Source organism: Scyliorhinus torazame, chromosome 17 (assembly GCF_047496885.1).
Source record: "Scyliorhinus torazame isolate Kashiwa2021f chromosome 17, sScyTor2.1, whole genome shotgun sequence".
Lineage (NCBI taxonomy): Eukaryota > Metazoa > Chordata > Chondrichthyes > Carcharhiniformes > Scyliorhinidae > Scyliorhinus > Scyliorhinus torazame.
In genome coordinates, this window is record NC_092723.1 from 114,769,197 (window position 1) to 114,795,949 (window position 26,753).

General features: G+C 48.0%; 1 protein-coding gene across 8 annotated transcripts in view; it reads left to right on the plus strand.

The window, feature by feature from the left end:
• Positions 1–26,753, plus strand: part of tnrc18 (trinucleotide repeat containing 18) — a 209,172-nt gene that overhangs the window by 157,540 nt on the left and 24,879 nt on the right. For 7 of the 8 annotated variants that reach the window (XM_072480919.1, XM_072480918.1, XM_072480923.1 and 4 more), the window contains 6 exons: positions 2,425–2,628; positions 12,575–12,981; positions 13,847–13,996; positions 17,631–17,775; positions 20,914–21,031; positions 24,193–24,268. In XM_072480919.1, the coding sequence (XP_072337020.1) occupies positions 2,425–2,628; positions 12,575–12,981; positions 13,847–13,996; positions 17,631–17,775; positions 20,914–21,031; positions 24,193–24,268 (1,100 nt within the window). The remainder of the gene's footprint in view (positions 1–2,424; positions 2,629–12,574; positions 12,982–13,846; positions 13,997–17,630; positions 17,776–20,913; positions 21,032–24,192; positions 24,269–26,753) is intronic. The other variant, XM_072480921.1, reaches the window with a different exon arrangement.

Genomic DNA, 26,753 nt, shown 5'->3' on the forward strand with positions numbered 1-26,753 from the left:
CCTTACAGAAGGGAGGTATTCATTGCCAAAAAGCCATTTGTTTTTTTTTTAAATGGCAACGGTCATCAATATTGGCTGGACATTTGAACAAGGCTGAGCAAAAGGTTGAGATTGACTGTGCTCCTTTACAGGAGTGAAAAATGGCAGGCTATCTTTAGGTGATCAATCCAAAGGACACTGGAGTAGCACTCTGAGGTAAAGGTGGGGCTTTTATTCAAATGAAAATGAACAGGAAATGATAGAAGTGTAAAAAAATGATGCTCCTTTGAAAGGGCCATTTCTAATCTTTTGCTCATCCAGTTCTATGAGAATGGTTGAGGTTCACAGAGCCTGAATCTTTTTATTATATCTTTTTGACATTATCTTTGGGATATAATCTATTCATGAATCTTCATGGGGACGCAATGCCGGTTGTAAATAACCCAGTGGTCTGGCCTTCATTCCTGGTCCTGTTCCGCAGTCTGCAGTGCAGCCAAATCCATTAACGCCTGGTTGTATTAACACATTTTACAACTGCCAACAAAATCAATAGACTCTGTACTAGACAGTGTCCTTGCTGTGGCAAAGAATTGATCAATTCTGGTGGTGGTTCTGTTTGAAGAGAACAACCCACTGTACGTGCATGCAGATATATCCAGGGCTGTGAGATCAAGGTAGCTGATGCATGATGGACATGCTCTGTTCCAATTAGACAGGATGTTCATTAAGCTAAGAGCACAAGAAATGGAGTTGGGCCACTGGATTTTCATATAATTGGCAACGGTACATTGAAAGTGAAGTTGTTTTTCTTGGAACTTTGGTATGTTGCCTATAAAAGGTCAGAAAAGGGTTGCCCTTGTATTGTTGATAAAGGGCAAGATCTGTTACTAATTGCCTCAAGGGATATTTGGGTAATAGGGTTCTTTATGGCTGTCCCCTGATGTCCAGTACTAAAACAATAACCTGGCTTTTCTAGAATGCTCGCTTTCTCCTTGCAGCTGCTTGACACCCCTTCACCTTTGACCCTTATCCATGATGCTTGAATGTCTATCGGTATCTTGCATTGCTCTCATGCTGCACTAAGAAGCAAAGTGATTGGCTGGGAGTAGGGCAGACACCACGCAGTGGGGTCACTTTCCATGACAGCAGAACCTTGCACATTGTTATGTAGGTAGGAACAGCAATTTTCTTCATGTAACCTATGAACTCTGACCACTGTCCTTGCAATTTTTCTTGTTTTTATAAATTGTACCTTTACCAAGCATAGTTAAATTTAAATGTTTTGGAGAGAAAAACACATCCCATTATGCTGTTGCAATTAAAGATATTGTTATGTGATAAAATAGATAAAATTGTTACCATGACAACAAAGGACCCAAAACTGTTCAAAGTCTGCCTACACACAGCCTGCTTTGTGCGCAGTAGGCTTGCTTGCTTTTATCAATAAGCTGTGAATTGTCATCCTGGGTGCTAATTGCTCAGATGAAATCTTTCTTTGCTTAACATACTTACGCTGCTCGATATCTCCTTAAATAACAACGGTGCTGCTAACATTCGGCTTTCTGATTTTGTTTTTCCCTAACCAATCTTGCACTGTTGAGTAGAGGTGCACACTGTTTGTAACATTTTGAAACAAAACCACCAAAAGAAAATTATGTTGACAATTAAATAAATTCTAATCGAGATTGGTGCAAATACTTCATTGATGCATAAAGACAAAAGTCAAAGAAAATAATTGTTGGTGTATCTATCTGCTTGACGGTACATTTGTATGTAAGACGTTTGTAAATTTAAGCTTTTGACTACAAGGTGCCCATCTTCTTGCCACTGACAGTCAAAGGATTAAATGAGACTCGCAGGATGGAAATTGCTTCACACGCAGTTATTTTAAAGCTCTCACATGTTTATAGTTATAAACTGTGCAACTTGTTTGGTCAAAAAAGTGGGTTGGAGGAGTGGAGAATGTTGGCTAATAATGGATTTGCTTATGATTTTTGCATTGATGGGAAGGTTGAAAGGAGGTTACCATGCACTCTGAATGCCAGTTTCTATCGCCTGTGACTGAGGAGTGGTTAATCTTTTCACACACTCACCATCCTTGTTAATAGCTTTACCTACTTTCAGTATCCCCCATTTATTTTTAAACACAAATCAGTTATAGATTATTAATGGGCAAAATGAATAAGAAGTAAGGATTATTTGCTCCAAAATAATCTGAAGAGCCTCAATCTTATTGTCCACTTCTTAAAGTTTTAGTCCAAATAGTTTCGACTCCAGCCTTTAAAGGATTTATAACCAATTATACAAGTAAACGGCAATATAACCAATTATAAAAGTAAACGGTAATAAAAGCACAAACGGGTGTCATTCTCCAGTGCTTTCAACCCAGACTCTATTGCATAGATTGTTGTTATTGTCGGTAACTTGCTACTTTTCTCAATGTAGATTACACCTCTGAAGAAGAGGATTATAGGAATGATTGCAGTGATGCTCTTTCCTCGCCAATCCTGGATGAGAGTGGTCTTGGTCTACTAGCCAGGTTTGCCGCCAGTGCTCAGCCAAGTCCGGTTATGACTCCACCGTTATCAGTTGTTCAGCTTGAAGCAAAGCAAAAGGCCAAGAAGAAAGAAGAAAGGCAAAACCTGATGGGTAAGTAGATCTCATTCATTGAAAAAATGGCCAACCATCCAGTTACTTGAGCATAAGAGTGGAATGTAGCTCTGACTTGTTTTAACACAAACCAACTAGTTAGATTTACTTTCTTTATTTGGTGTAAGCAATAAATCCTGTTTGCTCTTTAGTAGAGTCAGGTTGAATCCAAAGTCTCTGTTTCGCCAAGCTCCTTGCAAGTAACACAATTCCATTTGTAGAAATTCAACGAAAACAGGATTTGTTTTGGTCTGTAAATGTTCCCGCAAGATGAAACATTGGAACAACTCCGAGAAGGAAGGGTTAACAGAACCTGTTCAGTTATCCATGGAAATCCCATATGGGATAACTAGAGGGTGGCACAGCAGTGCAACATGCCAATCTGGCTGCCATCTGTCATGTTTTTGATTAATTGAAAAACTTTGATCCTTATTTGTGAATGTCCCAAAGGGCTGATAGGTGTTCTACTCCCAGTAACTTGCGAAGGATAAAACTGGAGCCTAAGCATTACACATCCAAAACTTTTATTTGCAGAGACACACTTTACAAACAGGTCATTTGAACCCTAAGTTATAGAGACAACCTAAAGTGACCTCTTTTCAGTCCGACATTGTGGCATATAAACAGAAATCCCCATCATACAGAAATTGGTAGCCAGATGGGTTGCGTTTTGTTCCACAGGACCTTCACACTAACCTCTCTGAAGATCCTCTGCTGAAATTGATTTCCGACCAACTATGATAAAGTTTGGGAATAAGTGACACAGGAGAGTTTCCACATCCAAAGAACTACTCGGATAAACCATTGGCGTCATGAGGAATAGAATGCCACAAGGACATGATGCTGACATGCCTGCCAGAAAGTGGAATAGCTTTAATGCTACCATTTACATGACTTGGGGCGCAATCTTCTGGCCTCATGACACTTAAGCATAACAAGGCTGGTGATTAGCGGGAGAGGCCAAAATCGGGAACTTCGCCAGGCGCCAAACAGTTTGCAATGCAACCGGCCCTCTCCCGTAAGCGAATTCAGAATCTCGCCGTAGCATGGCGAGAAACCAATTATCACCACTTAAGCCCAATTTCCATACAATTAACGAGAGCCACCCGTAATCCAACGCCCTCCTGTCATTCACCGGTCTCGCCAACAAGTGCTCACACTGGTGCCGACTAGTACTCCTTTTGACAAACATGAACCTGACGGAAGGGCTTCTGTGGGGAGCCGAGGAGGGGTGTAGCCAACTTTGCTCACAGGCAAAGGGCTTTCCACCCCAGGGCTCGGCGGGGGCTGGGGGTCCCTCCCCAGGGGTGGGCTGCCATGGGAGGGCATGGAGGGAGGCACTTGGCGGGGGGGGGGGGGGGGAATCGCTCGCGACACCACCATGCTAACTCCTGGATCCCAATCCCATTCCAGGAGCAACCCCTGTCCCTGCCCCTGACCCACCGATCACCCATAACCCCCACAAACTGCTGAGACCTCTGGCTGCGCGGTTGAAGGCAATCGCTAATAGGGAATTGGCAATCGTGGTTAAGTGAGTACTTGACACATGCCAATTGGGTTCCCGTGGGTAGGCAGGCCACTGGCATGTGGGAGTCATTGCCTAGCATTCCGATCGCACCTTGATGCCTGAACACTATGTGGGATTCATCACCACAAACACAGCAGCCAACATCCGAACTCCCAAGGGATGGGACATAGCTCTGGGGACATGACCACGGCCGGAGAAGGGGTGAGTGCCACGGGGAGGGGGGCGGGGATTGCCTGGAGAGACAGGCAAAGGGCCCGGGCGTCAGCCCTCATTGCGGATGAAAGTGACAGAGACATCATGATGTGAAAAAAGATGTTTAATGTGCTGTACAATACCTCATTTCCGATAGTGCCCTCAGTGATGCTCAACATGCCTGGCCCTCCTAACTCGACCACAATGTCTTGGTCTTTCCCCAGGATGCACATCTGAGGTGGAGGCAGCCAGCTGCTTACCTTGTCCTGTGGCCTTCGATGCACCTGGCGGGCATCCTCTGGGGGCTCTGGGATCAGAGGGACCCGGCTCTCTTATTGACGGCAAACGCCCAGCTGTGCCGCCCTGTCCCATGTGCTGATCCCGAGACGCGGCCTCATCAGGGGGGTGGAACTTGGGAGGGTTGGTGGCCACCTTCGCCACCCCATGGGACAGGCCCTGGTTGGCACTCAGCACCTCCTCCTGGTCCGTGCCCATAGGGCTGTGGGGTTCACCCCCTCTGCCAGCCCTTGGCGTTGCTCCTGGGACACATCCCCCTGTGACTGGGACAAGCTCCACAGCGCCTCGGCCATTCCCATCTGAGATCTGGACATGTCCCGTAGGACCCCATCAAGGTCGTACTGCTACTGGGTGACACCCCCAGTGAGGCAGACATACTACCGAGACATTCCGCCATGGCTGTCACCGACTGCACAATGCCTTGGACACCTTCACTAATGGTGCTGATGTCGTGCATCAGGCTCTCCTGTGCGGTCGCCACCCGAGCAGTGTTGGCCTCAGTGCCATTCATTGCCAGTGTCACCTCCTGCCCGTAGCCTCAGGGACTGCTCCAATCAGCTATGGATTTGCTGGAGTGATGCTGGCATCTCCCTCTGAACGTCCAGTTTGGTCCCTACCATCCCCATCTGCCCCGGGTAACTCTGTTCCACAGGCTCTGCAACAGGTTGGGACCCAGCTGGATCCAGGAATCCAGCAGACCTCCGACTACTGTCTCACCTGGGGGTTCCTGCCTCCACCAGATGTACATCAGACGCAGTATGGTGCTCACCAGATTGTGCCCCAGAAGCCTGACTACTAACCTGTTCCACCGAGGTGCGTGTATCTGCGCTGGTGGAGGGTGGGGATGACAGCTGTGCCACGACTATAACAGTTACATCTTCGGAGCTCTCCTCCGAGGTGTTCTGCTGGACCTGCAGAGGAATGGACATGTGGTCAGTGGGAGGGCTGGGTCAGTCAGTAAGGCAATCACTATTCACGTTTGACAGATCCTCCGGGTGGAACCTGGGGATCCCTCACCTCTGTGGTGTCCACCAGCCTCCAAGTTGGTGACTGTCCTGTCCTCACCACCCCGGTCACCTCCATGACCCACTCCTCGAAGGAGGTGAGGATTCTCAAGTCCGTCACCCCGCCGCCAGTCTGGGCCCTCTCCTACTGATTATGGGAGAGCTTTTCCTGAGGGGACACAGAGGGCATCGTTAGACACATCTGTGGTTCACAGTGGTGGGGGTGGGTGTGAAGGGAAGGTTGGAGTGGAGGGAGGGTTGAAGGCGTGGGTGGAGGGTGTGCTGAAGGGGGAGGGGGATGGAGGGAGGGTTTGGGGCCGCCTGGGGGAATGCTCCCTTGGAGGACTGGGAGGTGGGGCATTGGTGTCTACTTACTCGTGTTGACCTTCTTCTCATGCTGGAGGCCAATCCTCCTGGTCACACTGCTGACTGCTGCTACCACCTCGTCCCAGGCAGCACTGGCTGCCTTGTGGCTCACCTTCCAAGACCCCCGAGGGAACAGGACATCCCTCCTGGCCTCCACAATGTCCAGGTGCCCTCCCAAGTCATCATCCCCGAATCTTGAGGCCGGTCTCCTTGGCGCCATTGTTTTCGAGCTGGATGGGATTGGCTGAGCAAGTGCACCCCATGTGCTGCTCAATGTTGTTAGTGGGGGGGTTGGCGAGCCCGGTCCCGGCGAATCAGCTGGCGAGCCAGCATTCGAAGCGAGAAGCCTCGTTAAGTAGACCAATTAAGTTGAATAGTGTTTCCGGCCTTCCTGGGCCGAGCGCCGGGGAAACTGGCGGGAATTCCCACTCGCTACAGCACTTGGAAATTTGTTCAGAGGATCGGGCCCATAGGCTCCTGTCATGACCAACATTCTCTCCTAGGTTGAAATAAAAGCAGAATATGCTGGAAATATTCAGCAGATCAGGCAGCATCTGTGGACAGAAACATCAGAACTCTGAGCTGCATGGGCGTGCAGCTGTACAACAATCCTGAATGTACTGTGAGGTGCAATAAATAGGCTGTGCAGCATAAGAAAAGTTAGAGGGAATATTGGACGTGATTCTGTCTGAAACAGTCTGTTTTTAAACATTGTAGTCTTCCATTGGATAAAATGTTGCTAACCATGTCTGGGACGCACTTCCAATGTAACAGGAGTTCAACATTTTATAAAATAAATTTAGGGTACCCAATTCTTTAATTCCAATTAAGGGGCAATTTAGCGTGGCCAATCCACCTATCCTACACATCTTTGGGTTTTGGGGGTGAGACCCATGCAGACATGGGAAGAATGTGCAAACTCCACACGGACAGTGACCTGGGGCCAGGTTCGAACCCGGGTCCTCGGCGCATTGAGGCAGCAATGCTAACCACTGTGCCACCATGTCGCCGCGGAATTTAGCTTTTTTATTTATACGAATAAGCTTATTTCAGGACCCCTTTGCAAAATTGGTTTCTCCCTGCATTTGTGACGTGGTTAAGCAAGTGACTTACCCATGAAAAGCAGATAATATAGATCCTGGCAGAATAGTCAATGCAAAGCCAATGGACAACTCGTCTGTATTCATTGACTAGTGCAAACTTGATGTGGATATACCCAGTGCAAAGCAAATACATTCACATTTTTAGACATCCTGAGCATGGTAGGACATGGTTAGTACTGTTGCTTCACAGCACCAGGGCCCCAGGTTCGAATCCTGCTTGGGTCACTGTCTGTGCGGAGTCTGCACGTTCTCCCCGTGTCTGCGTGGGTTTCCTCCCGGGTGTTCCGGTTTCCTCCCACAAGTCCCGTAATTTGGACATTCTGAATTCTCCCTCCGTGTACCCGAACAGGCGCCGGAATGTGACGACTAGGGTTTTTTCACAGTAACTTCATTGCAGTATTAATGTAAGGTTACTTGTGACAATAAAGATTATTATTATTAATACCCACCCCCGTGAGATCAGGACCGGTTTGGGCCTCCCAACAGTTGTTCAGTGAAGCGTAAAGTTGGACAAGGTGAAAAGCAAGCGCCTAACCCGAGGCTGCCCTGATCTTACTGAATTCGATTGACATCTTGGTTTCAATATCAGTGCACATTGTTAAAGTTATATTGAGCTCAAGAAACAAGGTGACCCACATCAGCCACTACCTGATCACTCGAAGTAGTTTAAATATCACTCGAGCCTTTTCCAAAACAGAATCTTTTTTTTTTTAATTAAAAAAATATTTACAGTGCCAAATTCTTTTTTTTTCCAATTAAGGGGCAATTTAGTGTGGCCAATTCGCCTCCCCAAACACGGGGAGAATGTGCAAACTCTACGCAGACAGTGACCCAGGGCCAGGATCAAACCTGGGACCTCGGCGCCATGAGGCAGCAGTGCTAGCCACTGCACCACCGTGCTGCCCCGAGGCAGCAGTGCTAACCACTGCACCACTGTGCTGCTCCTTCCAAAACAGAATTATAGAATCCTTACAGTGCAGAAGGAGGCCTGACGGTCCATCAAGTCTGCAGCAACCCACTGAAAGAGTACCCTACGTAGGCCCAATCCCCCTCCCTATCCCCGTAATCCCACCTAGTCACAATTTAGCGTAGCCAATCCACCTAACCTGCTCATCTTTGGGCTGTGGGAGGAGACTGGATCACCAGAAGGAAACTCATGCAGACACGGTAAAGAATGTGCAAACTCCACACAGTCACCCGAGGTCGGAATCGAACCCGTGTCTTTGGCGCTGTGAGGAGCAGTGAAAGCCCTCCGTTTAGTTTAAAATGTGAACACCAAACCTTAATGCATCTGTAAGTTCAATTGATGATGGCCCTTTAATGCTCAATGACCTCATACAATAAGACATGTTTAGTCGTGTTTTTAATGCAATTACATTACTCCTTTCAATATAGATATGTATGTAATTTACTGTCAGGAATTCAACATTGATTTGAGTCAAAGAGGCAGTACACTGAATGCTAAACAAACCAATTCAGCAGAGCTGTCATAACAAATTCTGCTGGAATCAGCCATTCAATGGAATTTACGTGAGGACCTTAGCCCAAGTTAGCATTGTGTAACAGAATTTCATAATACCAAACATCTGACCGTTGCGAAAATAGCTGAAATGAAAGTGGGCACAAAAGATTAGACTTAACATATGCTGCAGTCTTCACATAAAATGAGGAAATGGCCTGAATGCGCCCAGTAAATTATTGACAACTTTTGTGTATTTGGATCAGAATTATATGTTGTTATACATGGAAAATAAATTAGATATAAGGGAACGTTTGTAAGAAATTATTTATTATAGAGAGACTGTGCTTCAACAGATATTCATTTATCTGGAGCCTGTATTTTTGTTATGCTGCATTCTACTTTTTGGGCCTATGGAGAAGATCACGTACCTAGCAGAAACCACACGGTGGTGCAGTGGTTAGCACTGCTGCCTCACGGCGCAGAGGTCCCAGATTCGATCCCGGCTCTGGGTCACTGTCCGTGTGAAGTTTGCACATTCTCCCCGTGTTTGCGTGGGTTTCGCCCCCACAACCCAAAACATGTGCACGGTAGGTGAATTGGCCACGCTAATTTCCCCTTAATTGGGAAAAAAGGAATTGGGTATTCTAAATTTATATTTAAAAAAAAAAAGAAACCGCACTGTGCTTCAGGGTACATTGGTCTGCAAGCAGATGGAATCTTTTAAGTCTAATCCTAGCAAAGGCCTTCCCTGTGATGCTAAAGAGTGAGATGCCCCTGTACCTGTTGCAATCTCCATCGTTACGGACGGATGTCAGCATGTGATGAAGGCGCTAGGCATCGATTAGCGCACCTGGGGAATCAGTGGCTGACAACAAGAGGAAAATGGTAACGCCTCCTATGGACTGGCCAGTGCCACCACGATATTCCGTTGCTACAATGGATTAGCAACGGATGCCAATGCTGAAAACAAAAACCCACAACCACGCTTGGTAGCTTCATGGGTGGCACTTATGGCAAAACCTGCATCCCAAGGAGTGTCCTTTCAGCCAACAGCACCATAGGAAGACACGCCATCGGAAATGGATGTGTATGTTGAGAGGAAGGGTGGAGGGATGACAACAAATTCCTGTTTTTTTTTTTACAATGGCAGGTTATTTTCATTATCCTGCCATATATATCTCTACTAGGTCCCATTAGATAATTTCATACCCATTGAAGCTTTAAAAATGAAAGGTTGTGCAAAGATTAATATAAATTAGATTTCAAAAAACCCTGGGCTCGATTCTCCACCCCCACGCCGAAGTGGCCGCGCCGTCGTGAACGCCGTCGAGGTTCACAACGGCGCGGAACGGCCCCGGTCCCGACCGATTTAGGCCCTGACAATGGGCCAGTATCGGGGCCGCGTCATCTACCCGCGCCAGGCCTTGTCGCCCGCGTAAAAGCGGCGCCGTATAGATGACGCGGAAGGCGCCGCATAACGGATGACATCCGCGCATGCGTGGTTGCCGTCCTGTCCAAATCCGCCCCGCAAGAAGATGGGGGACGGATCTTGCGGGGCCGCGGAAGGAAGGAGGTCCTCCTTCAGAGAGGACGGCCTGACGATCGGTGGGCACTGATCGCGGGCCACCCCACATTCAAGGTACCCCCCGGTGCAGGATCCCCCCTCGCCCCCCCACAGGCCACCCCCCCAGCGTTCACGCACCGTCCACGACTGTAGCGACCAGGTGTGGACGGCGCCGGGGGGAACCCGCCGTTTTGGCCTGGCCGCTTGGCCCATCCGGGCCTCAGAATCGCGGGGGTGCCGGAGAATCGCCATTTTGGTTATCTCCGGCAATTCTCCGGCCTGCGGCCCGCGAAACTCGACCGGCCTGTTCCCGCCGCTTGGGAGAATCGCGGGAGGGCGTCGGACCCGCGTCCCCGGAAATTTCGGCGGCCCAGGCGATTCTCCCAACCGGCGTGGGAGTGGAGAATCGTGCCCCCTAACTTTTTTCACATTTTTCTATATTTAATTTTTTTGAAAGTATAAAATCTATAACACAGACAATGCCAGACTTGCTGAGTATTTCCTACAATTGGTGTGTGATTCGTCAGTTTCAAAACTAAGTGCTCCCGCCAGAGGAGAATGGACCCGCTGGCGTTAGGAATGTCGCCAAGGTGGGATTCTCCTAACTTTATTGTGCTAAATTACGCATTGTGGCGAGCATGTCGGTCTCCCTGCACTTAGTGATCTCGTACCGCCATTTTGAAAAGAGGGGTCCCGATCCCAACATCCAGAGACAGCATGCTTTACCTCCCTCCCTCGCTGACAAGGGGAGCACCTCCAACCCCTCATCAAGGAAAGGCACCCGCCCCACACACCATGCACGTATGAGGGTAACCCAATTCTCATAGCCACTGCCCCTCCCGCACCTGACAGTCTAATGGTTTAAACATATCAGGCTTGGTTATTTAACGTTCCCTTCATGCTTGAATGCATCTAAAGTACCCTCCATTAATCCTAACCGCAATGTTTATAAACATCCTTGTTCTGGTTGACAGCTGTTGACCTCTTCAAATATGCTGGGCGGGATTCTCCACTCCCACGCCGGTTGGGAGAATCGCCTGGGTCGCCGAATTTTCCCGCGACGCCGGTCCGACGCCCTCTCGCGATTCTCCCAAGCGGCGAGAACGGCCCCGCCGAGTTCCCCGCGGCGCAGGCCGGAGAATCGCCCGAGACACCCAAAATGGCGATTCCCCGGCACCCCTGCTATTCTCAGGCCCGGATGGGCCGAGCGGCCAGGCCAAAACGGCGGGTTCCCCCCGGCACCGTCCACACCTGGTCGCTGCCGGCGGGAACAGCGCGGGAACGCTGGGGGGGGGCGGCCTGTGGGGGGGGGGGGGGTGATCCTGCACCGGGGGGACCTCAAATGGGGTCTGGCCCGCGATCGGTGCCCACCGATCGTCGGGCCGTCCTCTCTGAAGGAGGACCTCCTTTCTTCCGCAGCCCCGCAAGATCCGTCTGACACCTTCTTGCGGGGCGGACTCGGAGAGGGCGGCAACCATGCATGCGTGGGTTGGTGCCGGCCAACCCGCGCATGCGCGGGTGGCGCCAGTTATGCGGCGCCGCCTTTACGTGGCGACAAGGCCTGGCGCGTGTAAATGACGCGGCCCTGCTCCTAGCCCATTATCGGGCCCTGAATCGGTCGGGATAGGGGCCGTTTCACACTGTCGTGAACCTCGACGGCGTGGGCACTTCGGCGCGGGAGTGGAAAATCCCACCCGCTAAGTTCTTTCACTTCCTCTTTTCTAATTGCAGAAAGCACTTAGCATTGTTGAAGTGGCCAGCAGCTGTCAATCAGAAATAGGTGTTTATAAACATTACATACTTGGGATGCATTCAAGCATGATCAATGGAGGGTACCTCAGGTGCATTCAAGAAGGGAAAGATAAATATAAAGAATGAACTTCAGGGTGCCGAGGGCTAGAAGGGGCAGTCCAGACACAGGGCCCCCATTGCAGTGGAGTGTGCCGGTGTCAACCCCTTACCCACCCAACCCCAGGACCCTCCCTCTGCAGTCTGGCAAGAGCAGAGGGTGACATGAGCAATGAACTAACCTCCTTGAACCCCCTTGGGGATCTATCCTGCCAGGATAGCACTTGCAGCAAAGCCCACCCGGTGAAGTTCCAAGTGTGGGGATCGGAGCATCATGAGGGTGTGGGGATTTAGGCTTTCAGTCCATTAATTGCATTGAGATGAATGCATATGAACTGTTTGTACGTTCTTGCTGGTGCAGGACGGGAGGTGTGCTATGCCCGGGGGGGGACGGGGACTGAACACTAGGGACAGGTCTGGCACCCTGCACCGATCCCGTTTTTGAGCCAATGCCAGATTCTCCACCCGATCTGGATTCCCGATTTAAGCAGCAGGGAGGGGAGACTTCTGCCCTTATTTTCTTTACTTTAGATAACATTTTCAAACTGTTTTATCTTAGCGTCTCTCTTTTTGTCTACGTAGGCACGGAATTTGAATACACAGACTCGGAGAGTGACATCAAAATCAAACAGAAACCAGCTGCTTTGCCACGAGCAAAGAAATCCGTTCAGGAGCAAGGGGGCGCCGTGGGCATCGGCAGCGAGCTGCAGAGCCCGGAGAAGCTGAGGGGAGCCGACAAAGGGAAAAAGGGAAAGAAGCGCAAGGAGAAATCTCCCCGGGAGTTCACCTTCGACTTTGGTCCCGAGGCCAGTGATGACGACTTGTGGAACCGGCGGAGGAGCGAGAGGATTTTCCTCAATGACGCCAGTGCTTCTGCCGTGTTGTCGCCGACAGTCCCTCCGAGCGCAGTGCCCGCCATTAAAGCCAGTCGGTGCATTAAGAACTCAGTGGCAAGCCCAAAGAAAGAGACGAACAAAGCAAAGGACAAGGTAGTGAGATCCCTCTTAAAGAACGTTCCAGTTCATACTATTCCTTCCAGCATTCCCCGCCCCTCCCAGGTGCCAGGTGGTCAACTGAGGGTCACTATCCTGCTCTTAAGACAGCCTGGTATTGAGGCTTGATTGATTTTTCTGTGCAGCACTTGTGTGACCCAAATCCCATACCAATGCCCATCGATTTCATGAGCCTCTCAAAGTGCTCCACTCATGTTAAATTGAAATTGGCTTTGGCCTGTGGAAAGGTTAAATTGAAATCGGCTTTGGCCTGTGGAAAGGTAACAGACTGGACATTTGTCCTCAAGGTGGGTAACAGGAGTCCGGAAGATTCACTGCTTCGTCCACCAGCCTCAGTGACTGCAAGGTCCAGACTTTAATTCCAGCAGTGGGGAAGGAGCTGCAGGCTGCAGTTGGGTCAGCTGACCTTGGATATGGTTCAGAGCCAGTCACAGGAGCTGGTAGGTGTTGGGGAATGCTGTTTAAGAGGCCCCCCTTGAGGTGCTGTGAACAATGAGTCTTTGAGAAGCTGGCTTGACCCCAAGGTAATTATGGAGGACCAGGTCATGCCTATCTCTGCAATGGAGCAGGCCAGGTCCAGGGTGCAGGCTCGCAACCTGGCCCAGCCAGTCCCCTTAAAAGGCACTCCCTGAAATCAGAAAGTCACGGAATCTGGTTTTTAAAGGGCTCCTGAATCGCCTTAACTTGGTGAAGATCCAGCCCAAAAGGCAGGCACCCCAAATACATATTCCACACTGTGGAGCTGCACTGGGAACATGAGCTGGGAAGTATTGATGTGCTGCGATTTCTGAAGGAGCTGAGGGATGGCTTATTGATTCACTGCTGTGTTTTCCACTTTCAGAGGAAGAAAGGAAAGGAGCCTTTGTCCCCCGGATTGCCCTCAGCCCAGATGGCGAGTAACACACCTGAACCCAGGGTCAGTCTCCTACGCAGCACCAGCCCCTGCAAAAAGAATAAAATCAAAGTGAAAGCAAAGGACGGAAAAAAAGAGGTAATACTGTTGTATAAATGCACAGTAGGTTGTATTCTGGAGTTTTATTACATTAACACAGATTTATATTTCTTTTGTGTATATGCGTAGGTCGAAGATTGCATTTGTACAGCAAAACGAGCAGCTGGTTTACACTGATTAGTTCACTGCAATGTTTAGGTAGCAAGGAAATATGTGGGTGAATTTTCCAATGGTGAATCTTCTTGTAGAAACACTTAATGCTGTCGTACACCATAGAATATTACATTGAATGTAAAGCCATTCAGCCCATCTGCTCCATGCTGTAAACTTGCCTCCTTCTTCTGACCCGATCCATTTAACCTTCTATTCCTCCTCCCTTATGCTTCTATCTACTTTCTCCTTAGTGTTCTTAAGTAGGTCCTATCCCATTTCAAACCAAACTAGCACAGGAAGAGGGATGATGCGAGGGGTTTAAGAATTGTCACCATTGTCAGGTTCCAATCATGGTATAGAATTAGTCGGTGTGTACAAGTGCATTTAAGACTTCCATTATTAGAGCATCTTTCAGGAGCACCGGATGTCCCAAATCATTTTGCAGCAAATTTACAGTTTTGAGGGGTTGCCACTGCAACATGGGGAACATGGCACAAGAAGCTCCAGCAACAAACAGTAATGTGATAATGACCAGATAATCTTGCAATGATGGTTGAGGGATAAAAATTGGCCAGGACAGTGGCACAGTGGTTAGCACCGCTGCCTCGCAGCGCCAGGGACCTGGGTTCGATTCTTGGGTGACTGTGTGGAGTTTGCACGTTCTTCCCATGTCTGCATGGGTTTCCTCTGGGTGCTCAGGCTTCCTCCCACAGTCCAATGATGTGTAGGTTAGGTGGGGTTATGGGGATAGGCCGGGGGAGTAGGCCTAGGTAGAGGGTTCTTTTGTAGGGTCGGTGCAGACATGATGGGCCGAATGGCTCCTTCTGCACTGTAGGAATTCTATGGATTTATGACAATGTAGGGATTGTGCGGAGGACACTGAGGATAATATTTGTGGGATTTTTTACGTCCACCTGAAAGGGCAGACGGGATCTTACGTGAAGGTGCCACTCGAAAGGTGATGAGCTGCAGCATCACCCTTGATTTCTGAGGCCTAGTTCTGGATTGGGACTTCACAACAGTGACCCAAGAGTGGCACCAATTGAGCCACAGCTGACACCCTAGTGTGAGGGATGGCGGAAACAAATTTAATCACTGTACACCCCATCCTAACAAAGAATTTCATAAGAACTAGAAGCAGGAGGCGGCCACTCCCCATGTCCCCACCTACCTCCATACCTACTGCAGCTTTCCAGCTCGCTTTATGTAGTGGACCTTCTCCAGATAATAGCTGTACATTTACAGATTCTCTTAGAGTTTGAAAGCAGCACACAAAATAAGTGCTCAACTGATCCCTTGCATCTCAATCCATTCTTTCATTTCATGCATTGGACATTTTTGGAGTCTATTTTGACAGCTGTCCTTTCCCTCTCACACAAAGCACTATCTTGTTTCTCTCTTTTATTGAGGCACATACCAAGTGGATCCTTTTTCCAGGATGGCCTCTCAGACTGTTGAATAAATATTCTGTTCATTGTTTAAGAAAGAGGGGCCTGCATTATCATCACATCTTTCACAACCTCTGAAATCCCAAAGAGCTTTACAGCCAATGAAGTGCTTTTTGAAGTCTGTCACTGTTAGGATGTACGGAAACCTGTCAGCTGAATGGCACATGGCACGGAGCAGTGCCAAAATGGCCAGATAATCTATCTTGCTGCTGTTGGTTGAGGGATAAATATTGACCAGGATACTGGTGAAAGCCCAGTTACTGATCACAGATGATCCTACGGGGCCTTTATCGATGTTAGGAAATCTTTCCAACATAGATAAATGATTCCTCATGATTCAGGCTTGAGTGTGATGTCCCCATGTAAGTTTTATTACTCAGACACTGATAACATAATAATTATGAAAGGTTGTACAATAGATTTACACAACCTGGTTCTCTTGCATACCCAGGGTGATCAAACCTGGTCTCCGAATCACAGAATTCCTACGGTTCAGAAGGAGCCCATCCAGTCTGCACCGACCCTCTGAAAGAGCACCCTACCAAAGCCCCCCCCCACAATCCCCGTAACCCCACCACCAAGGGGCAATTTTAGCATGGTCTATCCACCTAACCAGCACATCTTTGGACTGTGGGAGAAAACCAAAGGAAACCCACGCAGACACAGGGAGAACGTGCAAATTCCACACAGTCACCCAAGGCCGGAATTGAACCCGGGTCCCTGATGCTGTGAGGCAGTAGTGCTAACCACTCTGCCACATGCCGCCCCTGTAGATGTTGTTTTTCTGGCCATCCTGTGAGTTCTGACCTTTGAGGATCAGTTGCCTGACATATTGTGTATCCTTTCTTAGTGGGTTCTGTCACACGATACGAGAATATATATTGAAACAAGTTCTTTCACATCCAACCTCTGGACTAGCCATAATGGCCGTCTTGATGGTTTAAGTGTGAGGCAGTCAAAAAGGAACGGGGCAACCTAGACAAACTCCCAAGTTTAGAAGAATGAGAGGTGAAATATTGGGATCATTAGGGTGGACACTTAGAGATTGTTTCCAAAGGTTGGAGAATCCAAAACATGGTGGGGGTGTGGGAATCCTTTTGGACTGAGATGAGGATAAATGTCTTCCCTCAAAGGGTTGAGAATCTTTGGAAATTTCTACTCTCCAAGAGGGTTGTGAATGTTTCATCGTTGAATACATTTAAGGGCAGGAAAATGAATTGTATTGAATGGCGGAGCAGGTTCGATGGGCCAAGCAGTCTACTCCTGCTCCTGATTCTTATGTCTTCATCTCAAATAATTAAGCGATACTCCTTGTGTATTTCTATTGTTCTGCCAATACCCAATACTCGGACCTGATGTGGGGTGTAACATGTCAGGCTACAGTTTTGACTCCCATTGTTCTGGACAAAAACTGTAATAATCACATTGAGATTGCAACTAACTCTCAAACTCAGGAAAACTCTAACCACCTTTCACCCAAGAGGTCAGAAAGACCTTCCTCGGTCTGCCCTATTTGGTTCCTTATCAAATGTTTGTATCTTTGCCTACATTTAAAGTGTTAGCTGTTGCTTAATGGACAGCACTGCAGCCTCTGGGTCAAGAGGTTGTGTGTTCAAGTTCCACCCGAGAGACTTGAGTGCGTAATGTAGGCTGACACCTCAATACAACATTGAGGGAGTGCTGCACTGTTGGAGACACTTTCTTTAGATGAGACTTTGAATAGACACCCCTATTTCTCTCTTCTTTGGCTGTAAGATATCCAATGGCACTGTTTTCCTGGCCAATATTTATTACACATTACTGAAGCTGGTAATCTGTTACTGAATTTCATTGCTGTTTGTTAGAAATTGTTTCTGGTACACACAGACATGTATCTGTGTATCATCCTGCAACCAGACCTTGTGGTACATCACACCGACACAAGAGTTGGGGGCCTTCAGCATGGGAGGGCCACGGGTGGTGGAAGCTTAGTGAGATTTGTTTTAACAGAAACAAAAAATGACACTTTAAGAAAGACTTGCATTTTGATAGCAGTTTTTCTTTACTGCCAATCATTTGCCTCGTCTCTTCAGCAGGCACGCTCCAAAGGCGGCGCTGTCAGTAAACTCATGGAGAGTATGGCGGCTGATGAGGATTTCGAGCAGAACCAAGATAGCAGCTTCTCTGAAGATGAGAACCTACCACTGAGCATGCTCATTGAGAGGCCCTCCACACCAGGTTAGTTGGTGCCAATGATAAAATATTCTGCATTGTCAACCTTGCTGAACCTCCGTTCATGACACGTGGTGTCTATATGAGGCACCAGTATGACAATCATTGGAATTTGTCAGCAACCTACTTTGTAAGACCAGATGGTCATGCTGGGTGAAAATCCCAGGAGTATCAGGAAACGTGATTCTCGTCAACGAGATTGCGTTTCCGATTTTCCTTGCCCCTCGTCGGCGGCGTCAGAGATTCCCGGCCACAAAGGACTTGAACCTCATTCGAATAAATTCCAATTCATTTAATTGTCACTCTGCCACATGAAGCCCCCTCGCGAGATCTTCAAACCTCGCCGATGTCACACCATGTCAGCGAGGTTTGCAACAGGCTGGGCCAGGCGTAAAGTTGTCCCGGGAATCCTCTGGAGTGCAGAGGTGAGAATAGCCCCCAGGAACATGTCTAGGCCAGTGGCACAGGTTGGCACCGCCAACCTATGCCAGGAGGCAGTGCCATGAGCAGGCTCTAGTGGGAGCCCCATGAGGGGAGAGGTTTTTTTTGTCGACATGTGGTGGTCCAGGGGCATGGGGTTGAATGGGCATACTGGCGATGAATGGAAATGGGTATCTGGAGTGAATGGGACGGTGGGGGGGGCGGTGCGGTGCCAAGAATGAAAGTTGGGGCGGGGGTGAGGTCTGTCAGGTCTGGAAGTCGGTGGGTGAGGCGGGGGGGGGGGGGGGGGGGGGGGGGGGGCGAGATGTTGGGTTATTTTTGGCCTGGTTTCACTCTTGTTTGGCGAAGTGGCTCAAGATGTGGAGGGAGAACTGGCCTGTGGTACTGGAGAGTTCCACGCCCGTTGTGTTGGGCTATGCTGGAACTTGTAAAATGTAAAATCTGATTTTCTTCTGTCTGAATAATTGTTTTCTAATTTGTTTCTTATTTTATGGGGTAAATTAAGGTTCTCCTATCGTCAGTAAAACTAAACCCGAATTATTCTACCCTCTGCCTATTGTGCGGGAAGTCTGATTTTGGACTTGACTAAAGACGACAAACCTAAGAACGCAACCAAGCAAAGACAACTCTGATAAATGCATATTGCAGAAGAATCAGTCCAATGCTAGTCTTTATGTTATTCAGGTTTATTTTCAACTTGCTGAGCAGAGAGACAAACTCTCCCAGCTTATTCCCCTCCGGCACACCAGGCCGTCAGTCTTGGCTGACTCTTCCTTTTATACAATTGAGTATAATTAACAAACCAACGTCCAGCACCTGTTCTTAACTTCAAGTATTGGGTGTTTTAACACTCGTTAAATAGAACCTACTAGATTCTCACATTTGGTGTCCCCAAGACTTAAAACAAGGACGAATGCCTATCAAATTAGTCATTCAACAGATGTCCCTGCAAAAATAAACATGTCTTAATAACAGGTTGAACTGCTTATATAGCCGTAGTTTTAAATTGAAAGTGAGCATTCGAATACAGTCCTTCAAACTCAGTGCATGGAGAAACAACAGTAAGCCATTGTCCTATGTCATAACTTCATGTCATCATAGAATTCATACAGTGCAGAAGGCAGCCATTCGGCCCATTGAATCTTCACTGACCATCTGAGAAAGAGCATCGTTCCCCCACCCTATCCTGTAACCCCAACTAACCTGCACATCTTTTAGACAATTTAGCATGGCCACTGGTCTCTCCAGCGCAAAGTTTAGTGCTTGTACCATTTGGTTTTTGTAGAAACGTGTTGTGAACTGTTTTAATAATCAGAGTATCCCCCCCCCCCCCCTCCCCTACATTGGTACTGAGGGGAGGGTACCCTGTTTCTCCAACACAAAATGGCCTTGTATATATTTTTACTGTTTTAATAAAAAGATATGGCCAATCCACCTAAGCTGCACACCTTTGGACTGTGGGAGGAAACTGGAGCACCCGGAGGAAACCCACGTAGACATGGGGAGAAAGGACAAACTCCACACAGACAGTCACCCAAGGCCGGTATTGAACACAGGTCCCTGGCGCAGTGAGGCAGCCGTGGTAACGACTGTGCCACCGTGCTGCATATAGTTGTGACAATAACCATTGTATAATGTTTTGATCAAAATGAATTAAGAAGCTGGGTAGTCTTCCACATTATCATCTTTCCTTTACAAATGATTTTGTTAACTCCTGTGACCATGCTCAGCTATTGAGATGACTGATGTTTGAGGTCTATGCCCTTTGTGCACCTTTCATTCTTACCTGTGTTAGCTATCCCTCCTTAGTGTTTCTAGATGCTTGTGACAGGTGGCGGAGTCACAGGTGTGAGCCCTTTGCAAGAAAATGTTACTTCACATGATAGGCTGATTAAGCAAATTCTTTTTTTCTTTCCCTTTCCCAATTTTTGTCTTTCCCTTTTCCCTGACAAGATGAGTTATCGGCAATCTGTTAAAAGCCTCATTGTTTTTTATTTGCAAGTGGCCTCACAGGACGATTACTATCGTTAAAATTCTTTATGCTCAGAACAACTTTGTTTTATATGGCCGTTGGGATTCCCTGTTCCTGTTGCCAACGCATCCCGCCCGGGGGTTTTCCCGGCAGTGTGGGATGGTTTCAATGGGAAATCACATTGACAAGCAGCAGAAGTGGAGAATCTCACCACCAGCAAAAAATGGCGGGCTGCTGAGGAACATGTGGCTGGGGGATGGAGAATCCCGCTCTGTGTTTACTTCAATCAGTGTACATAGAGCTTACAGCACAGAAACTGCTCTGTGCTGGCCTTTATGTTCCTTTTTCCACCTTACTCCATTGTATCCTATTCTTCTATCCCTTTCTCCCTCCTCTATTTTTCAAGCATTTCCTTAAATGCATCGAAGAATTCCTTTACTCTGCTTCACTTCCTGGCCCTGTCACGTGGGTTTCCGCAGGCCAGCCAAACTTCAGTTGACTTTCGCGGGGGGGAGATCAGAAGATCCCGGTGGTGGGTGGGGCCGGGAAATCCCAACCCAAATTGTTGGTCACCTTCCATGGCTGGGTATCAAGTTTTGTTGGATAGTGCTCCTGGGAATCACCTGGGGATATTTTGGTACATTGAAGGTGTTCTATAATTGTAAGTTGTTCTGTGAATGCAGAGATTCATCACTAAGGCATTACTGAGAGATTTCTCTCTGTTTCCACAGCTCCTCGCTCATGTGTGATTGACGAGGATGAGTTGAAAGATGGTCTTCGGGTGCTGATTCCAATGGATGACAAGTTGCTTTATGCTGGATATGTGAAAACTGTCCATTCTCCTGATATGTAAGTTTGGCAGCTGTATGAGCAAAAGGAAAGGATTGAAATGTGCATTGTTTAGGGCAATCTTTTATACACCTTTGCCCAGACAATCTGACAATCAAAAATAGGAGGTGGCTAGGCAATGTGGCAACAATGCCCAAGAGCACCCTGGCCACCCCATGGCCTACCTGAGGCCATTTTGTCAGATTCTCAGCCATCTGGAATGCTTTCAATACTACGACAAAAATCCAGACTGATCAAATCTGTAGCCCAATGATCTCCTGACCCACACAGGGAAAATTTACACTGCTGGATTCCAATTGGAAGGATTAGCTCATTCCTCTTCGTTGTGACCATTTTCAGGGTCAAAATCCATTCGTATCAAGCAGAGCCTTGGTGCTGTCAAGGTGGGGAGAGCACCTGCCCGGAGCAGGAGGCCCAGGGATTAATAGAAGTAGTACTTGTTCAAGGTACATTTAGGAGGGTGGCATGGTGGTGAAGTGGTTAGCATTACTGCCTTACGGTGCTGAGGACCCGGGTTCAATCCCAGCCCCTGGTCACCGTCTGTGTAGAGTTTGCACATTCTCCCCTTACTAGCCAGGTGCTCCTCTGAAGTTGGAAATCCTCTGATTGGCTAGCTTCGAGAGCCTACCACCACTGTTTAGTGGACAGGAAGCCTGTCTCCATGTCAATTAAGGGTTCACGTGAACATCCTAACTTTAATCAGCCGCCCCGCGCCCCCTTGAAGGTTAGTGAACCAGAAACAAACCTGTCTCCTGTCTCTTGTCCTCGTGATGAAAAGACAGCCCAAGGCCTTGTTTTATCATCTCCTCGGCCAGATGGTGCTTGTGAGAGCGCAGCATTCCCTCAGCAGCCTATGTTATTCGTTCAGGTCTCAGAATGGGCTTATCCCGCGACCTTCTGCTGAGCTTGACGAAAACGGCTGAACTCTCCTGTAGTAAAGGGCAGCGAGAGACGGATCCCAGAAGTAATGTCTGTCCTTGGATAAAAGCAAATTACTGCGGATGCTGGAATCTGAAACGAAAGAAAAAATGCTGGAAAATCTCAGCAAGTCTGGCAGCATCTGTAAGAAGAGAAAAGAGCTAACGTTTCGAGTCCAATGACTCTTTGTCAAAGCTTTGACAAAGAGTCATCGGGCTCGAAACGTTAGCTCTTTTCTCTCCCTACAGATGCTGCCAGACTTGCTGAGATTTTCTAGCATTTTCTCTTTCGTTAATGTCTGTCCTTGGTGTCTGAGGCTGAAGGAAACTATTCACGTTTCCCCCTATTGAACAGCCAGTGCAAGAAATTAAAGAATCCTAATATGGTTGGGAGAGTATATTTGTTCCATGTTCTATCTGCCTGATTTCAATAGCTGCATTGTAGTGAAGTAACTGTGAAGCCATGCTGTAATCATGTGCCTGACGTGTACTCGAACTGAACTCCGCAGAAACAATGACTGTCCAGTAATAGGTCCAAAACAAATTAATATATTTCTTCTTCCTCCTCCATTCAAATGATTAACTTCCAGCTTCAAGGGATGTTTTAACAAAGAGGGTTTGATACAAAAATAAGTTTTTGTGTACATGAGGAACCCAGAACAGATCCGAACACAGCTAGCCTGTGCCAAAATAGCTGCACTACGTCTGGTGCCAGCTGTGCCTCAATGGGTAGCAACTCTTGCCCTTAAGTCATAAGGTTGGGATTGAGATCATAATATCAATGGATGCTCCAGTGCGGTGCTGAAGGGAGTGCTGCACTGTTGGAGGTGTCCACTTTCAGGTGAGATTTTTATAACAAAGCTTTGGATGAGCACTCCTGATCCCATGGTGCTATTTGTAGAAGAGCAGGAGAGTTCTCCCTGGTGCCTAGCCAATAATCGTCCCTCTGGGATATGGCTGTTTGAGTTGGCTACAATAAACAATGGTAATACTTCAAGAAGTACTCCGGTTTGGGGCATTCTGAGATTATGATGGGTGCTATATAAACGCAAGTCTTTTCCGATTAAAAATAAATAAATTTAGAGTACCCAATAATATTTTCCAATTAAGGAGCAATTTAGTGTGGCCAAGCTACCCTGCACATCTTTGGGTTGTGTGGGTGAGACCCACGCAAACACGGGGAGAATGTGCAAACCCCACACGGACAGGGGGCCAGGATCAAACCCGGGTCCTCAGCGCCGTCAGGCAGCAGTGCTAACCACTGTCCAATGGGCTGGTCTTTTCCGATGTTAAAGGTACTATGTGTAGAAATAGAAATCCCTTTATCTACATTTTCTTTTTCAGTAAAACTGAAGTGACCAAAAGAGTGAAATCCTTGTTGAGTGTTCTTTCAGTAAAGGAGCTCCAACCACTTCATTCCAGCCAGAACTATCCTGGAATACTTGCGATGCGCTGAGTGAATGTCGAAATGTCTTTTCGTTTTGTGTAATTAAATCTGCAAGGCCCCTCTGTCCTCGTGTGCAACAATATGAAAGCAACTTGAGTCATCACACTCTGGAACAGAGGGCGGGGAGATGCAAATATGACGAGCTCTGTGTTGTTTTTTATCTGGATGTGTGTGTTTTTTGCTTGTACATGCAGATGAAAGTTCAGTGGGGCAGTATCACGTGGAGCAAAGTTGAAATCTATGTTTGTGTATGAATGCTACTCTTCTGGCATTTACCAAAGGAGCAGTCGACAGAGCCGCTAAAGTCCGATGATAATGCGTTGGTAGTGATCTACAAAATGTCCTTTGTATTATCTGTACACAGAAAACAGGACTTCATTGGATAAGAAAAGAGAAACACAAAATTGCACTTATTATGCAGTGGGAGTAATAAGTGACCTCCCATTGAGATTAAAATGACAAATCCCTGGCTTGATTTGAGTCCAATCTCCTTTATTTCAAATTCTCTTCAACAATTGTTGGAACGGACAGAGATTTCTCTTTTAAAGAAGTGTTTAAATTCCAGCTATAACTCTGAGGTTCTTCGCCATGCCTGCGTGGGTTTCATCCCCACAACCCAAAGATGTGCAAGTTAGGTTGATTGGCCACACTAAATTGCCCCTTAATTGGAAAAAAATAGTTAGATACTCTAAGTTTAAAAAAACAACAACTCTGAGGTTCTGATTTAATGGAAATACAGAAAGATTGCACTGTGTAAACACTCTGCCCTGCCTAAAACATTAACATATCTGTTCTAGATACCGTGTGGTTGTAGAGGGAGAGAGGGGAAACCGTCCTCACATCTACTCCTTGGAGCAGCTCCTACAAGAAGCGGTGAGAGGCTTGTTTTTGATTACCGAAGTTCCTCTAAGATTCGGTTTTAGGTGCTCTTCCGCCACATGCTGCTCGGCTTAGTTACGACATCGTGTCAGTTTTTCCTCAGTCCTGGATGTACAGATAGCAAAGTGAAATCACTCATTGTGGAATCCAGACAGGGAAAACCCATCAAAATTTTAAAAGGCTCAGAGCTCCTCATTGCATCTGATGTCTTCATCAGCACTTTAAATGAGGGATCATTTTCCTCTATGCTGTACACGTCTGAGAACAATAGCAAGAAACGTCCCTTTGCAGATGCTGCTTATAATACCAACCCAGTACACAGGATTTGATGTGATTTTCCTTTGGAAGTATGTTTGCAATGAAATTATTTGTCTATGGATTTTCCCTATTGCCCATTGTTTTGACACAGATCGTTACAACAAACAGTATATTTGTCTTATGTGGGGTAGACCACACTTTAAAATGTAAATGTCGCCACAGTCCCAGAGGACGATAGGCTGCTCTCCCTTTTGAATGAGAGCTGACTGGTAGTGATTTAATCTGAGGGTTACCACACCTTAGGTTGAGAAGGCAGGGCCTTCATAGAACCATAGAATTCCTAATTGCAGAAGGAGGGCAATCGGCCCATTGAGTCTGCACTGACCTTCTAAAAGAGCAGCCTACCTAGGCCCACTCCCCTGCCCTATCCCCGTAACCCTACCGAACCTACATTAATCTTCATGAATGACCTCAGTCATTACTGGAAATGAAGCCGAGCTATTGGTGCCACTCCGCAACATCAACCAACCGTCCAGCCAACTGAGCTGTTCTATAGTGTTCTATGTGCTATAGTGTAGATGGGCTTTAGAGTGGTTTCACAGGTCGGCACAACATCGAGGGCCAAGGGGCCTGTACTGCGCTGTACTGTTCTATGTTAACCCCCCCACCCCGACACTACACGACAGTGTGTTTAATTTAAAACCCCAATTTAGAGTTTGAAGGTCAGTAAAGTCAAGCTCCTGTTGCCAGGCACACGAGGTAGTTTTCCAAGGTTTTGTAAGGGACAACAAATCAAGTTGTAGAGAAAAATAATGTATTTTAATTTTACACGTTAACTATATACACTGCTCCAGTAGTTCCCTACTGGGTCTTCTCTAGTCATTGCCTGACTGGCCGACTCTATACAATGGCACATTGCCTTAATTAAGGGTCCTCCTCCCTCTTATTGAGAGAACTCTTATTCTCCAACCTCCATGGGTAATGGATCAATCCTACCCCGTAAGGCCATGCAGGTTACAACACGAGGGGCGCGATTCTCTGAAAATGGAGACAGAGTGTTCGCGCCGTCGTGAACGCCGTTGAGGTTCACGACGGCGCGAAACGGCCCCTATCCCAACCGATTCAGAGCCCGAAAATGGGCTAGGAGCAGCGCCGTGTCATTTACGCGCGCCAGGCCATGGTGCCGAGTAAAGGTGGCGCCGCATACATGACGCGGCCGGCGCCGCATAACTGCCGTCACCCTCGCATGCGCGGGTTGGCCAGCACCAACCCGTGCATGCGTGGTTGCCGTCCTCCCCGAGTCCACCCCGCAAGAAGATGTGCGACGGATCTTGCGGGGCTGCGGAAGAAAGGAGGTCCTCCTTCAGAGAGGCCGGTCCGACGATCGGTGGGCACCGATCGCGGGCCAGACACCATTTGAGCCCCCCCCCCCCCCCCCCCCCCCCCCCCCGGTGCAGGATCCCCCCGCAGACCACCAGCCCCCCCCCCCCCCCCCCCACAGCGTTCCCGCCAGCAGCGACCAGGTGTGGACGGCGCCGGGGGAAACCCGCCGTTTTGGGCAGGCCGCTCGGCCCATCCGGAACTGAGAATCACGGGGGTACCAGTGAATCGCCATTTTGGCTGTCTCGGGCGATTCACTGGACCGCGCTGCGCAAAACGTGATTGTGCCGATCTGCCCGCTTCCGTGAATTGCGGGAGAGCGTCGGACCGGCGTCGTGGGAAAATATGGCAACCCAGGCGATTCTCTGAAACGGCACGGGAGCAGAGAATCGCGCCAGGGTATCTTGTAGAAGCTGGAAATGTAAATAGTCAGTGTTAGCATATATAAGCTGTGTACCATATTCCTCACCACAGAAACAGCACACACACGTGTGCCAAACTGCACATGCTCAGCTATTTCTCAGTTGAAGTTTGGAAATTTGTCCACACTGTAAGCCCGATTCCGCTGCATGGATGCCCCAGTGTTCTTGTGGGACTATCCAGTGTTGAATCTGTGGCTGTTATTTATCAGCTTGGGAGGACAGCCTGGCATCAGCAGAAAAAGGGTGTTGCCAGCACGCGCAGGATGGCCAGTGGGCCTTCTGCTGAATTTTATCAGCCCATTCCTGAGAGCAGTTAGACCAATCAGAGGGCCACTTTCTCAGCAGTGCCATCAGTTACCACTGCTGAGGAAAGCAGGCAAAAAAAATCCAGCGCCCAGGGCTGGTAGGGAAACGCCTCC